Source organism: Aulostomus chinensis, chromosome 22, assembly GCF_037954235.1.
Source record: "Aulostomus chinensis isolate RoL2024-O1b breed Wild chromosome 22, RoL_Achi_v1.0, whole genome shotgun sequence".
In the NCBI taxonomy this organism is placed as follows: Eukaryota; Metazoa; Chordata; class Actinopteri; order Syngnathiformes; family Aulostomidae; genus Aulostomus; species Aulostomus chinensis.
In genome coordinates, this window is record NC_141341.1 from 23,875,407 (window position 1) to 23,891,275 (window position 15,869).

General features: G+C 43.1%; 1 protein-coding gene across 2 annotated transcripts in view; it reads right to left on the reverse strand.

Annotated features, from left to right (window-relative positions):
• The window catches only part of trappc9 (trafficking protein particle complex subunit 9), a 242,188-nt gene that overhangs the window by 162,631 nt on the left and 63,688 nt on the right, over nucleotides 1–15,869 (reverse strand). For both annotated transcript variants that reach the window (XM_086193247.1, XM_086193246.1), the window contains one exon: nucleotides 13,199–13,362. In XM_086193247.1, coding sequence (XP_086049373.1) covers nucleotides 13,199–13,362 — 164 coding nt within the window. The remainder of the gene's footprint in view (nucleotides 1–13,198; nucleotides 13,363–15,869) is intronic.

The window sequence follows — 15,869 nt, forward strand, 5'->3', positions numbered from 1 at the left end:
GGTAATTTGTGTAATACAGTTAAACCTAAACATTTAGCCTACGTATTTAGTAGATTGATGTTTTGATGTTTGAGTTGATGTTGTTGCTAGTAAGCTAACAGTGGCTAGCACTGAAGCACTGTAGTTGGATGGCATTAGCTAACCATTATACTGTTCATAGAGTATAGTGCAATGTATAATTGTTATTTATATTCACAGTCTGCATAGTTTACTGGGAATATTATTGTTTTTAGACTTTTCCAATGTGTTGATGCAGATTATCTCAAACAATGGGTCGCCACCCCAATACATTACTGTTACAGAAATGTTTAGCTTATGTTTATTTCCAGTTATGTTGCTTATACAATGGTATTGTATTATATAGCTGCTTATGTCGTTTCTCTGTGTTGATAATATACAGTAGATTCATTTCTTCGCTAATATAGTTTTATTCCTTTCTGTTATATTACAGACCACACTTGACACACACTGGTCACACATCACACGGAACATTGTAATGCCACTGTTCAAAATTAAAGTGACGAAAACTGGATTTCTCTCTCCAAGTCCTTGATTCTCTTACCGGAGTCACCTGACCATATTTGCCGCCTCAATCAGCAATCCTATTCCGAGGTTCCCCCTCAACATTGGTCCTTCGAGCCGGATTGAGCGCAATTATCATCAAATATGGCCGCCAAAGCAGTGACAGACATCCCAGAGACTCGAGAACACCCACAAAGAGAGCACCGCTTACCTGCTCACCTGAATGACTATGAAGTTGGATATCAGCCTTCACCCATGGTTACAGCTCCACCTCCTACTGTTCAACGCTTCCTCAGCCACCACAGTAGCAATTCGAGCAAATCATCCGGCAGAAGGTCATCCAGGCATAGCAGAACCAGTAAGCATACAGCCCACTCTGTTAGTACGTACCCCACCGCCGGTCTCTCAGATGTCCAAGCCGCAATATTGGAAGAGAGAATAAAGCAGTTGGAGCTTGAAGATGTCCGCCGTATGATCAAGCACGAAACCCAAACTGACCTTGAGATTAGGCGGCTAGACGATCAAGCCAAAGAAGCACAGTGACTCCAGGAAGAGACACTAAGGGCGCGAGAAGTGCTAACAAAGCAACTTGAAAGACAGCGGCGCCTAACAAAGGCTGAACAGGAGTTAGAAGTAGCCAAGCTTGTCTCCACAATGCTTACACCTGGTGGGACACATGTACCTTCGCCCGCATCTACTGAAGACTCGGCACTTTTCCAAGACTGTCCACAAGCAGTGCACTTACCTCCAGCACAGGTGATGCACCAACCGATTGCTGCCACAGCAGCACCCATCAATGGATCACCGCTGATACTACAAACCTGCCAACACAGCAACACAGGCACACCCGGTAGTACAGCTCCAGAATCCAGCACCCCTGGCGCCAGGGTTAGTGAGGCCACAACCTTCTCCGCCATAGAGACTCATGCCTGTGGTACAACCGGTGACACACCCAGCATCACAGATCATTGCCTCTGCATCTTTGCACCCTATGACAAATCACTCAGCACAGAGTTTCGGGTCACAGCCTCCTAACGGCCCGTCGTTGTCACAGGGGCCATACTCCTAACAACCTGCTTATTCAGCAGTGTCACAGTCTTCACTAGGGTACCCACCTCCTCACAGCTACACCCAGCCAGCTGTTCAGCTATCAAACACTGCCCACCAGGTCAGCCAAGGACCTACGGCATTTTCTTCCGCTCCTTATGGGCCACAAGCGGTTCCCGTTTACTCCGATGCCTACTCCGGTTATGCACCGCTACCTGGAGCTGAGTTGCTGCTCGCATCCGCCCTTGGAATCCCACGACCTTCACTGCCAGTGTTTGAAAGTGGACAGGAAAGTGACTTTGCTTTATTAAAACTGGCGCTGGACAACGTACTTGGCAGCAACCCTCACCTCAGTGAGCAGCATAAATACCAAGTCCTACTCGGACACATCAAGTTCCCAAGCGCACTACAGCTTGCGAAACCCTACATGCTTGACCCTGCACCATACACACATGCGCTGCAAGCTCTGCAAGACAAATATGGGCAGCCAAGACAGCTAGTTCAGAGCGAGCTAGGAGCAATCCTCAATGCTCCTGCCTTCAAGATGGGTGACGCTGATGCCTTCGACACATTTGCCCTGTCTGTGCAGTCTCTAGTGGGCATGTTACGAACTCTAGAGGGGCACACCGGATACGAACTCCACTGCGGCTCCCATGTAGACCGTCTACTCGGCAAGATGCCTCCTGCTTACCGAGATAGCTTCGTGGTGCATTGCCTACGTAAACGCATTCTGCGGACTGGTACGGATAGGACCTACACCCTCCAAGACTTAGCTACCTGGCTACAGACCAAGTCACAAGCAAAACGCATCTCGTGTCGAGCAGCTGCCCTGTACAATGATGTTCCTAGATCGACTAAGAAAGAACAACGAACAGCTCAACCAAAAGGGCGGCCCACAACTGTATGCCTTGTAGAAGAGGGTGGAGGAGAGAAGAAGCCTAAGGCAAAGGCCAAGTCCAACTTTACGCCCTTCTGTCCATATTGTGACAGCCGTAAACACTACCTTAACTCCTGCGAGGAATTCAAGAAATTGAACACCGACCAGATCCAGAAGTGGCTCGATGAGGGAAAACGGTGTCGGAAATGCGGCCGCAACCACACCGAGGACAAGTGCAACCTTAAGCGACCATGCAAAACCTGCAAGGAGCTGCACCTTACAGTCCTACATGAGGCGGTCCAGGAAACCCAAGACACCACTAAGACATATGCCGTCAGTCTACATCCCACAAAGGTTTATCTGGACAGGCCCAATCGATCCCCAAAGGTAATGCTGAAAGTGGTTAAGGTCCTCCTCCATAATGGAAACCGAGTGATGGAAACATATGCTGTCCTCGATGATGGATCAGAAAGAAGCATCGTTCTACCTCAAGTTGTGCGCCAGCTGAACCTCACTGGTCATCCAGAGACGCTCTCTCTACAGACCGTGCAGCAAACCGTCAAGCAGCTTGAGGGCACATCAGTCACCTTAGAGGTATCATCTCCGCTGCAGCCATCTGAGAAGCACCTGATAACTCACGCCTTCACCTCCAAAGGGTTGGCTCTCACTGAGCACACCTACCCAGTTTCTATGCTGCAACAGAAATACAAACACCTCAGAGGGCTCCCAATTCCTCCAGTCAATCGCGCCCAGCCACTACTCCTAATTGGGTCTGACATGCCTCACCTGATTTCACCAGTCCAACCAGTGCATGCAGGACCTTCAGGTGGACCCGTCGCAGTCTGCACCCAACTAGGTTGGTCCCTTCAGGGCCCGGTCGACACCATCCGTCCCTCATCAGGTATCCAACGATGCTTGCAGACCGCCACATCCTCAGCTTCCACTGAGCTTCACAAGAATGTGGAACGCCTCTGGCAAATGGACACTCTGCCTTACAGTGAGAAGGTTATTACTCGTTCAAAGGAAGATCATCGAGCCCTACACCTGTTACAAACAGCCACCACCAGAACAACAGTAGATGGTGTCTCCCGCTATGCCACGCCGCTTCTCCGCCGTACCACAGACATTATTCTGCATGCTCCCAAAGAGGCAGTACTCCCCAGGCTTCGCAGCACCGAGCGCAAGCTTACTACAAACCCCAAGCAAGCAGAGTCTTATCGAGCCAAAATACGGAAGCTGGAAGAAGCAGGGTACATCGCAAAGATCTCACCAGATGAAGCCAGCAAGACAGAGTCGTGGTTCATACCACATCACATGGTCCACCATAATGGAAAGGACAGAGTGGTCTTTGACTGCTCCTTTCAATACAGAGGACAGTCGTTGAACGAGCTGCTTCTGCCCGGACCAACCTTGGGACCTTCCCTGCTTGGTGTTCTACTGAGGTTCCGTCAGCATACCGTGGCTGTGAGCGGGGATATTAAAGCCATGTTCCATCAGATCCGCCTGCAGTCCCCTGACAAACAGGTGCTGAAGTTCATCTGGAGAGACATGCAGACGCAGGACGAGCCAACCACCTACGAATGGCAGGTGCTGCCGTTTGGAACAACATGCAGCCCCTGCTGCGCTGTCTATGCCCTCCAACGACATGCGCAAGGCAACTGTGGCACCGACTCCAACTTGGCAGATGTTGTGGAACACTCCTTCTATGTGGACAACTGTCTTCACAGCACCCGCACCACCGAAGAGGCTAGAGCACTCGTTGACAACCTACGCCAGCTCCTGCTGGAAGGAGGATTCGACCTTCGGCAGTGGGCAAGCAACATGCCCGAGGTGGTCAAGCATCTTCCCTCTGAAGCCAAATCTGAGCACTGTGAGCTCTGGCTGTCTAAGGGAAGCAACAACCTGCAAGAGTCAACCTTAGGTCTCCGGTGGAACTGTCTCAAGGACTCCCTGGGCTACAAAGTCCGTCCAGCAGACACCATAGAGCCTACGTTGAGGCACATATACAAAGCACTAGCAGGCCAATATGATCCGTTAGGCTTAGAGCTAAGGTCCTCATCCAGGACATCTGGAAACAAGAAATTGGCTGGGATGATCCTATCAAACCTCAAACTCTGAGAGAGCAGTGGACTTCATGGGTGAGTGAGCTTCCAAATCTCCTCCATCTCGAGTTTCCCCGGACATACGCACCTGCATGTGCGGACAAGCCTACAACATCCAGAGAGCTCCATATCTTCTGCGATGCATCAGAAAGGGCCTATGGTTCGGTGGCCTACTTACGCACGACAGATGATCAAGGTCACGTCTACTCCTCTTTCGTGCTGGCCAGGTCAAGAGTGGCACCTAAGAAACGCCTGAGCATGCCACGTCTGGAACTGAGCGCCGCTCTCACCGGCGCCCAGCTCGCCAAACTTATCCAGACAGAGCTGACCATACCCATCCAGCAAGTATTCCTCTGGTCAGACTCGACAACAGTGCTCCAATGGCTGAGATCAGAGTCGTGCCGTTATAAAGTCTATGTTGGCACACGCGTAGCAGAGATCCAAACGCTGACCGACATAGCAAGCTGGAGATATGTGGACTCTGCGAGAAATCCTGCTGACGACATAACCCGAGGTCTGACACTCTCAGAGCTGGCACACCCTCACTGATGGATTGTTGGTCCAGACTTCCTCCTTCAGTCTTGTGACCAGTGGCCAACCATGCCCACAGCAGAATCTGAGCCCAACAAGGCTGAACTCAGGAAGTCTGCTTTCTTTGGACTCACAGCCGAGACACTAAGTCCTGACTTTCCTGTCCGACTCAGTTCAAGACATGGAAAGATCTCCTCCAGACTACCGTCAGTTCCCTTCATGGGGCGGCTACGATCGCCAGTGGTCAGATACCAGATGCAGCAGCCTACATTTCAGCTGAGAAGCAACTCTTGGCTCGGGCCCAGCAAGACTCATTCCCTCATGAGATAAAGGCCCTCAAAGCCCATCGACATATTCCAACTGACAGTCAACTGGCCGCTCTTTCACCTGAGTATGAGGAAAGCACAGGACTTCTTCGAGTCTGTGGTCGACTCCGACATGCAAAGGATCTGGAAGTAGACGCTATCCACCCGATCATCCTGGACCCAGCGCACCAGATCGTAAAACTGCTGATCCAGGATTTCGATGACAAGCTACTTCATCCAGGACCTGAGAGGGTGTTAGCTGAACTACGACGTCAGTACTGGATCCTCCGTGGAAGGGAGGCCATACGGAAACATCAGCACAGCTGCAGAGAATGCCAGCTCTGGCGTGCAAAGCCGGACGTTCCCAAGATGGCAGACCTCCCGCCTTCCAGACTGCGCATCAACAAGCCACCATTCTATTCCACAGGAGTTGACTGTTTTGGCCCATTTACCGTGAAGATCGGCCGCAGGACTGAAAAACGATGGGGAATCGTGTTTAAATGCCTGACCACCAGGTGCGTTCACCTCGACCTCCTGGAGACTTTAGACACGGACGCTTTCCTGATGTCATTGCGACGATTCATCGCCAGGCGTGGCACCCCCTTTGAGCTCCTCTGCGATAATGGAACCAACTTTGTTGGAGGGGAACGGGAGTTACGGGAGGCCTTCACCACCATGGCACCTCAACTGCAAGAGCAGCTTGCAAAACAAAAGATCTCTTTCCAGTTCAACCCTCCGGCTGCGCCTCATTTCGGTGGGGCCTGGGAGCGGGAGGTTAGATCTGTGAAAACAGCACTCAGAGTCATCCTCAAAGAACAGTCAGTACCAGAGCCAGTCTTGCGAACGGTACTCATCGAAGTTGAAGGGATTTTGAATGCTAAACCACTCGGATACGTCTCAGCTGACGCCGCCGACCCTGATCCAATAACTCCGAATATCTTACTGATGGGTCGTCATGATTCCTCTCTGCCACAGGCCTTATATGATTCGAGCAGTATCTTGGGGACACGGCGTTGGAGATACAGTCAGGTGTTGGCAGACAACTTCTGGTCTACTTTCATCCGCAATTATCTGCCAACTCTTCAGGGAAGGCCCAAATGGCAGACTGATGGTGATCGTCTCACCGTGGATCAGGTAATGCTGATAGTCGATTTGCAACTTCCACGTGCTCTCTGGCCGGTGGGGACAGTGGTTGAGACTTATCCTGGAGCAGATGGACGGATCAGAACGGCGAAAGTCAAGGTCAAGGACAAGATCTACGTTCGGCCTGTTGCACGGCTGATCCAGCTCCCTGATATCAGTGAGTCACCAGAGGAGACCAGCTGATGGACTTTCTCTCTTGATTCAAATCTCTTGACAGACATTTGGGGGCGGCTGTGTGAGAAAGCCCCATAGAGTTGTTCCCCACAGTGACATCAAGTGGTGAATGTTGAAATTACAGCCATATCCAGAGCACATGTTCAGATCGGGCATTTTTAGTTTTCAGTGGACATGACCTGTGGAAGACCTGTGCGTGTGTGTTCTTATCGTGCGTTATTGAGCAAAAGTAAGTGTGTTACACCAGTTTATAATGGGTAATTTGTGTAATACAGTTAAACCTAAACATTTAGCCTACGTATTCAGTAGATTGATGTTTTGATGTTTGAGTTGATGTTGTTGCTAGTAAGCTAACACAGTGGTTAGCACTGAAGCACTGTAGTTGGATGGCATTAGCTAACCATTATACTGTTCATAGAGTATAGTGCAATGTATAATTGTTATTTATATTCACAGTCTGCATAGTTTACTGGGAATATTATTGTTTTTAGACTTTTCCAATGTGTTGATGCAGATTATCTCAAACTATGGGTCGCCACCCCAATACATTACTGTTACAGAAATGTTTAGCTTATGTTTATTTCCAGTTATGTTGCTTATACAATGGTATTGTATTATATAGCTGCTTATGTCGTTTCTCTGTGTTGATAATATACAGTAGTTTCATTTCTTCGCTAATATAGATTTATTCCTTTCTGTTATATTACAGACCACACTTGACACACACTGGTCACACATCACACGGAACATTGTAATGCCACTGTTCAAGATTAAAGTGACGAAAACTGGATTTCTCTCTCCAAGTCCTTGATTCTCTTACCGGAGTCACCTGACCATATTTGCCGCCTCAATCAGCAATCCTATTCCAAGGTTCCCCCTCAACAGTGCCCTTACAAAATAGCATCTGGAGGAAATCACTTTCTATGCAGAGAATTTTTTTTAGTAGGTAGCTGTATCGGCCTGTTTTGTAGCATAATTCACACAGTTGCAAGTTTACACCCACAACATTTCTTTAGTTAACCTGTTGGAGTCACATTGCTTGTTTTATGAAATGTTTTCTGTTTGACAATCATGATGATTTATGTTTACTTTTATTATCATGATACATATTCTTACCATGAAATATTATTATGCTTGGGTCATTTGGAATGGTTGCTCCCCCTATGTATTGATGGTAGGCCCATGGATGGGTCACTGATTGATGACAAATTATCAGGTGTGTTTAAATGGGTGTCTCCCGGGGAACCAGGAAGTGCTTGTGTTGGACACAAGGGGTGATCGTATAGTTTTTCAACTACTTCACCAAAACTACTTGTTATCAGTTCGTTTCGTAGATTTATTCATTTTCATTTCAAATTGTGTATCCTGTTGCTTGGAAATTTGTCTGGGATCGCAATAAATAAAATCGAATTATTTAATCTATGACTCAACTGGGTCTCTTGAAAGGTGCGTCTGAAAGTTTTTTTATCTAGTCTCGGCTCATGGTGATTAAAAAGCCCATATATAAAGTTGAAAAACTAAATGGGCTTACCGGCATGCATTTCTTGGAAGTGGAAACGAGATGAATAATTCATGTTGATTTTGCACCTTTAAAGAAACCCTTTACAAAGCAAAATCAAAGAAAACTAACACATAGTATGAATAATAAGTGGAGTACGTGCCATAGGACTTTGTAAACAGGTAGGTTTTGGCAATAAAACTCTGGCAATGAAACTCCTGGATGAGAAACGTGGCCCAATCCACCCTGGATCTTAAAGGTGGTGTTTATTTGTGAAGAGTACCCTGAAAACCACAACGTGCAAGTTTGCCCCTGAGATTCTTCTGCAATAATCCAATATAAAAATCCCATTGGCTATTGGTTGAGAGAACCCAGAGCAATGCTAACTTTTAAATTAGCCAACAAAAATACTTAATTCCTGCAGAAGCGTATAAGATCTTGAAGAATAATGTGCGCTTAAAGGGCAGTTATTATATTTCTGTTTAGAGCTTTAGATTTAGAAGAATAGATTTGTCTGTTAATTTGTAATTTCCCTATTATATGTTTTTTTAAATAATCTAGGTGTAAGTACCCAATCATCTGTCACTAAATAAAAGCCTGTAAAAAGCTTCAGCAATATAGATGATCACTAGCAGCCTTTAAGATCAAAAGGAAATTTAACAATGATTCCTGTAACAGACTTCAGATGGAAGCTGATCTGGCATTAAGATGGCCTTCAAAGGTCTTCCACCTCAGATGAACAATAAATACTGACAGCTTTTTTTTTCCCTTTGTACTGTAATGAAGCATCCAAGAGCAAACCTAAAGGAAATGGCAGAGTCAAAAAGAAGGGAATCTTGACTGGTCCGTGTGGAGATTGGGTTGGCCACTAAATGTGCTTGGAAGCTGCTCATAAGTCCAACATTAACAAAAGACTCAAAGTGAAAAGACATTTTGTTTTTACTCCCTCACTCACTTGAATAATTACAAAAAATTAGGTTGAACCTACATTAGGTTTTATAAATTATATTGATTTCATTAATTCACCTGTTAACCACCATTAAGTCTTTCTTTGAGTGATGTGAAACTACAGTTGGTATGAGTCTTGTGTCGACATACAGAAGTGTTTTGGTTGTTCAGCCAACTCTTAAAATATTATTCCTAAGGACGTAAAACTATATTCGCAGCCTGAATCTTTTCCAACTAGCACAACAGTTCCATTTCATAGAACTACTGTTAACTACAGAGACAACATGGTACGCTTAAGTCCTGCCTGCAGGCAGCAGCTTGAGATGGTAAGCAGCTGTACGAGTGTCTTCACATTCCAGACAATATTAATTAGAGTCCCATATGATTTACCACTGGCAGGCTAATGCTTATGCACCTTACAGAGAGGGTGGGACATGGCTTTTGTACAGAAGTTCCCAGGCAACCGGAGATATACACAGTAATTATCTCAGCACACTGTCGCTGAGCAAAAAAAATCTGCAGTTCAGCCAGTCACCAAAATTTGAACTCAAGTGAAAAGCATGAAAATCAACACAAATACACCACTTAGCAATATAAAACTGTCTTTAAGACAAGTTCCATGAGCATTAACCCTCAGACAGATAATATGTTTGTGTGGTAGAGATGTGAACAACACAGGTTTTTGTTGGCTGACTATTGAGAACAAATAGAAATCACATCCGCAGTATGAAATGGATTACAAAGGTTTCGGGGTCTTTTGGGGTGAAACTGAACGTGTTTTTTGACAAGTACAATTACAGAGCACATGTATTTGTGAGAAATACAATGTCTCCTTTTAACTCATTCTCAGTCAGACTAAGAAATTTGTGGTGGCAGCTGAGAAAAACAAAAGGCCTCCTGACATGGTGGTCATTCAAGTTAAATCAATACAAAATTGGGCTTAAAACTACTGTGAAGGCCTCCTCAGGAACTGACAGATCAGCCTGCTCTTCCTGTGAGTGTGTGTGTGTGTGTGTGTGTGTGTGTGTGTGTGTGTATGTGCGCGTGCATGCACGTGTGCAACAGGCTCCAGCAGATCTTCCTGGTGAGTCATAAACAATGTGGGAATTGTTCTTGAGAAAGTAACCTTGACTCTGTGACCTTGACTTTTGACCAAATATTATCACCTATTTCTTGAGTGCGAGTGAATCTTTTACAGGAAGTCAAGGCAAAGTTTTTACCGAGAATGGAACAAACAGATGCAAATGACAAAAACCATAATACGTACTGTCATGGCCATTGGAGTTAAAAGCATTATTTTCTTGGGTTTATCCTAAATCCACTGCAGTCCCAACATCAGCTCAAAGGAGATACAGCATTTTCTCATGGTTTACAATGTGGGTATACTGCCAAAGACTTGCACTTGAAAAGAATTGATTCTTTATCTACAAGCTTAAATTGTTGTTACACAAAGACAGAGGGACTAAAAGGATAAAGGGTAACAAAATAATAGACTCTATGCGCAAATGTGTGCTGTAAGAATAACAGTGTTAAAACAGCTCGATATAATTTTATAGCCAAACCTCTGTGTGGGTGTTATGGGACCACCATAATCAATTACTGAGTTATGTCTGATAAATTGGGATTCAAGAGGGATCTTTAAGTACCCAATAATAATAATAATAATAATAACAATAATAACAACAACAACAATACTAATATTATATAATATAATATTATCGTATAATTTTAGCTTTTCATAGATATTTCAGCAGGCCAAATTGCTTAGCCAATAGTCATTTTGAAGTGCTATTCAATTATTAGTTATATAAGATTGAATATGTGTTTTCATCAAATTATAGGTTATATTTTTGAACACCTGAAGCAACTCATCAATGTTCCCATGTATCTCCTGGTAATTCCAGTACCACAGCGTTGAATAAGAAAGAAATGCAAATGACCATTTGGAACCAGTCTCACAATGCAATTTCAACTGTAAAGGTCTTGGAGAATAAACAGATAGGTCTTTTTTACTTAGGCTATTTTTTTTTTTAATATACATATAAGTTTACACATATTTTACTCAAGTTTTTCTAAGCAAAACAAACATCAATATCCACCTTCAAATTGAGTAAATGTCTGGATCTTTTTTTGGACAATCTATGTTCATGAGGCCGCTAGACTAATTTTGTTTATTTATGAGAGGTTATAAATGGTTGTTCCCTCTCAGAATGAAGGAGATCAATGACTAACATTTTTTTTTTGTATATTACAATTTGTTTTGATGAACTGATGGCATTCATATCCTTGTTACATTTTTTTTCAAAACAAGAGTGCTGCAGGCATGTTACAGGACAATGCACACACATAGACAATAGGCACGGCAACCATTTGGGAAATGAACTTATTATCTATCCTCCCTAGATATAGACAGGAAGATAAGTAACGTTCTCTATATATGTGTTTTAGGGAGCTGAGAACCACACAAATCGGCTTACTGCAAATCAGCTAGCAAAATGAATGATAGTGGATGGAAGCATTAGCACAGAGTTACTGTGCTCTCTACTCCTTATTTGGTTCAAATAAATAAGGTTCAGGATTTTGATTTTAGTTTTTATTGGCCTCACACTCTTTAACAAAGTCAGCCATGATTAGAGGCAGTCACTCTATCAACACAAAACTTTATTGTCAGGTGAAGTGTGACTTGAAATCACTGTGTCCAGTCAGGAAAGTTGCCCTGGCTATGTATCTGGATATGCAAATAAAATATCTTACAATTCTTAATAGTTACCTAACAGGGAAAAGAACAATATTCTTTTAATGTGGGCAAAGACTGTTCTAGAGAAAAAGGTATTTGCTGGCTTGTGATGGAGCTATGCTACACAGCATACAATAGATGTAAAGTAATCTGTAAGTATGGTGGATTCATATTTGACCAAGCTCATAAATAGCCACTGCATACACTACACTGCAGCAGACTTTATCCATGGGATGCAAGGCAGGCCAAGAGTTGTCAAAGAACTCAAAAGATCTCTCATTTTTCCTGTTAGCAATAATAATAAGATATACCATGTTTCTGTATGTTGTATCCTATTAAATCTCAACACGGCCAAAGCCAAAACAATTCAAAATGTACAGTAGGTGAAGCATTGAAGCAGTGAAGGAATTCAGCTAACCTGCCTCAAAAAAAAAAGCAACAGTGGAGGTAGTTTATAGTTGCGGGCTCACATGCTGATGTCTGCCTTCTACAGGCATGATTCTCAAACATCCACCTGCAGCAGCAATAATCTTATTACTGTATGACTTTATCCAAAAATTGAGCTAGATTTTTCACACCAAATGAGTCACAAATAATAAGGCAAGAGGGAATCACAGACAGATGGTAATATTGAAAGAGACAAGAGAGAAATCTGAGGACCTGAGCAGGTGACGAACAAAGAGATGAGGCACAGAGTGAAAGGCCAGGGAAATGAAAGAGGCAGACCCACAACAGAGAGAGTTGTCTGTGGTAGACACAGGGACAGCAAGAGGCTGCAGCACACACTCACGGGATCATGAAGTACATACCAATCTGTTTTATTCTAAAGCACTGCATGAATTACAAAAACAATCATTTAAACATTTCAGTGCTGGTTTAGCACATAGAACTTGAGGGTTTTCATTATTGTGGTAAAACCTTCATTAAGTGTATTTTCAATAAATGGACTGTATTGCAGACATATTTAGCATGAAATATATCTAGTTGATACATCACTTATATTCGCATGTAACACAAACGTTGGGTAAGCATGATTTGGAAATTTTGTTGTTGTATAGTAGATTCGTCTGACCTTTTTAAGTATCTGTTCAGATGTGTTTGTAGTTAAGTGTTGGTAAGGGGGACCAGACTCATAGTTTGGCACATACCTGGAATTCTAACCTCTAATATCAAACCAAAAGTGCAATTTACACATTTAATGGCAGTCATTTCTCCTTTTGTATACTGACAACAGTGTTCCTTTGGTAATCAAAATGTGACAAAAGAAGTAGAATCAGTAGTTATGGGTTTATTAATATTCATAGGGGTACAAACCTTTGGTGCTGACAATCTTTGAGGTGAGCTCCAGAGTCTCGATGTCCTCAGATCCAATATTCTCCAAGGTTATGGTCATCTGCTGGGTCTCTCCATTGAAGAGCTGGACAGACACAGCACTGGACAGCTCTTCTTTGGACATGGGCTGAGGTGTGTGAGCTGACCTGCATGTTTATGAAGAGTGAGTATAACTTTGAAGCAGTTGTATGATTAATGTTAAGTATAAGTTAATAAGTAAGTTAAGTATGTAGTGCTATTGGTCATGGTCACATTGAGTACATTTGCCAGTGAATAAATATATTTAATGTGAGAATGTGATGGGATATGATACATATGGTATTGTCTGATGTGTTGCCAACCTCTAACGTAATATGGCTGATGTTCTGAGGAAGGGAACTTAATGAAAATTGAGTTTATTCAATTTTACAATGCTGTCCCTCCTGTTTTGATGATGATTGCTGACAGTTTTTATTGTTTGTTGAATGTTTGAGCTCCACTATATAGAATGATGTAATGTATGTGCGGAGTTTGACTCAAGAAGACGATTTAACGTAAATGTTCTCTGAGCAAACTGAAAATTTGACCTGTAGAGGTGGACCTATGAGCAGAACTTGTGATATCAAAAATAGCTACAAAACTACGAAGGTAGGTAATAAGGAAGAGGGCCAGGAAGGAGGGGAAAAAATGAGGAGGACGATTTTTTTTTTTTTTTTTCATATTCATGTGTGTTTCAGGGTGACACCACACAAACCAATCAGAGTGCCTCGGGTCATTCAATTTAAAACTACAATTGCGCCAGGACTTTGCATGTTGCAATTTCAGCACCACATGTATTTAAACTTGGGAGACATGAGTGCTTCTCGTGTGCCCTTTAAATAGCATTTCATACACAATGCCACTATCCAAAGACCAGCCTCTTCTTGGTCTATAGCATGAACGTTACACGGGGTTCCAAAATAACAATATGCAATGGCTGTGCCAGACCATGCCTTATTAAGGTACATAGCCAATATAGTGCTTACATGAATGGCACTGTGTTTAACTGGATAGAGTGATTATTTACATTGTGTTGCTTTTTGTTTTCAACTTATTTCCTGCCAATAGCATATTCTCTCTCTCTCTCTCTCTATACACTGTGTTTGTGTATATATATATATATATATATATATACATATACATATATATATACACACATATATATACATATATATACACATATATATACACACATATATACACATATATATACACACATATATATACACATATATATACACACATATATATACACATATATATACACACATATATATACACATATATATATATACATATATATATATATATACATACATATATACACACACACACATACATACATACGTGTATATGTACATATATATACATACATACATATATAGAGTGTCTCTTGCTTTTTGCTGGAGTTGCCAGACTAGGTATTTAAGATTAGCAAAAGTGACTCAAAAAGCTTATAATAGAACACATCAGCTCAAACTGTGCGGTCACATCACGGTGTATCACTGTGTGTATCAATGTCTGCCCCCCCCCCCGCCCCCCTTGCAGGATTAGCTACTGACATCTGTTGTTGTGATGTAATGAAAAACTGGAGCAAAAGGAGTCCCCTTAACATCATTATTCAGCTTGGTAATGCATGCATATGTTCATAAATATAACCACTAGGCAGCAAACATTTGGCTCAAGGCTGACATTACAATGCCAGTCATCAAAAATGCCACCACATCATCTGAGTGTGACAGCAGGTTACCACAGAAGGAACCTTTGACTTTCACATTTTCAATGCATTTTGGATAATAAAAAAATAAGAGGTAATAAGATCACTGAACAACATAAATGTCAATGGTTTACCAGCATCAAATTTGAGTTTTGTTCCTCAAACTCTGCAACAAACAGCTTTTGAGGCATAGCTGAAGGCATAAATCTGTGCTCTGAACCTTTAAACCTCATGAATAATTAAAGGTCCTGTTCAAGACAGACGTCAGTGATGTGAAATACAGGAGTGCTGAGGATTTTTGGCAGAAGGCAAGAAGATATGGTAACTCTGAGAACACGATGTCACATAGTCTGAAGTAGAAGCTGAAGTTCTTCTGTGGACTCCACCAGAAGAACCCAATCGAGCACGTATTACATTTGTATTCTGTTTGCCATGTTTGTCTGTGATGATGCACTTCAGATACTTGAAAACAAAAAGTTTTTCCACATCAAATGCAGCTATACCGACAGGTTTGCTCAAACACTGGATTTTGCAGCAAATCAAATTATTAATATGTTAGTCTATCATTTCTCCCTTTACATGTCATGCCTGCAACTAATTCAATCTACCAAATGTGCACAATCGCTTCAACACTGCCTCCAACAAGATGTAAGCCCTTCTAGTTTAGTTAGTAATATCAATATTGGTCTCAACTAAACTGCCACTCGTCTTTACACCAGGCAGGAGTTCCAGCAGGCAATCACCAGTCACACCAAACACCGATGTGTGGTAACCTGGGCTCAAATGTAGAGTGGAGGAGAGGTTAAGGTGGCAAGACCTATGCTCTGTGTGTGTGTGTGTGTGTGTGTGTGTGTGTGTGTGTGTGTGTGTGTGTGTGTGTGTGTGTGTGTGTGTGTGTGCGCGCGTGTGTGTGCACGT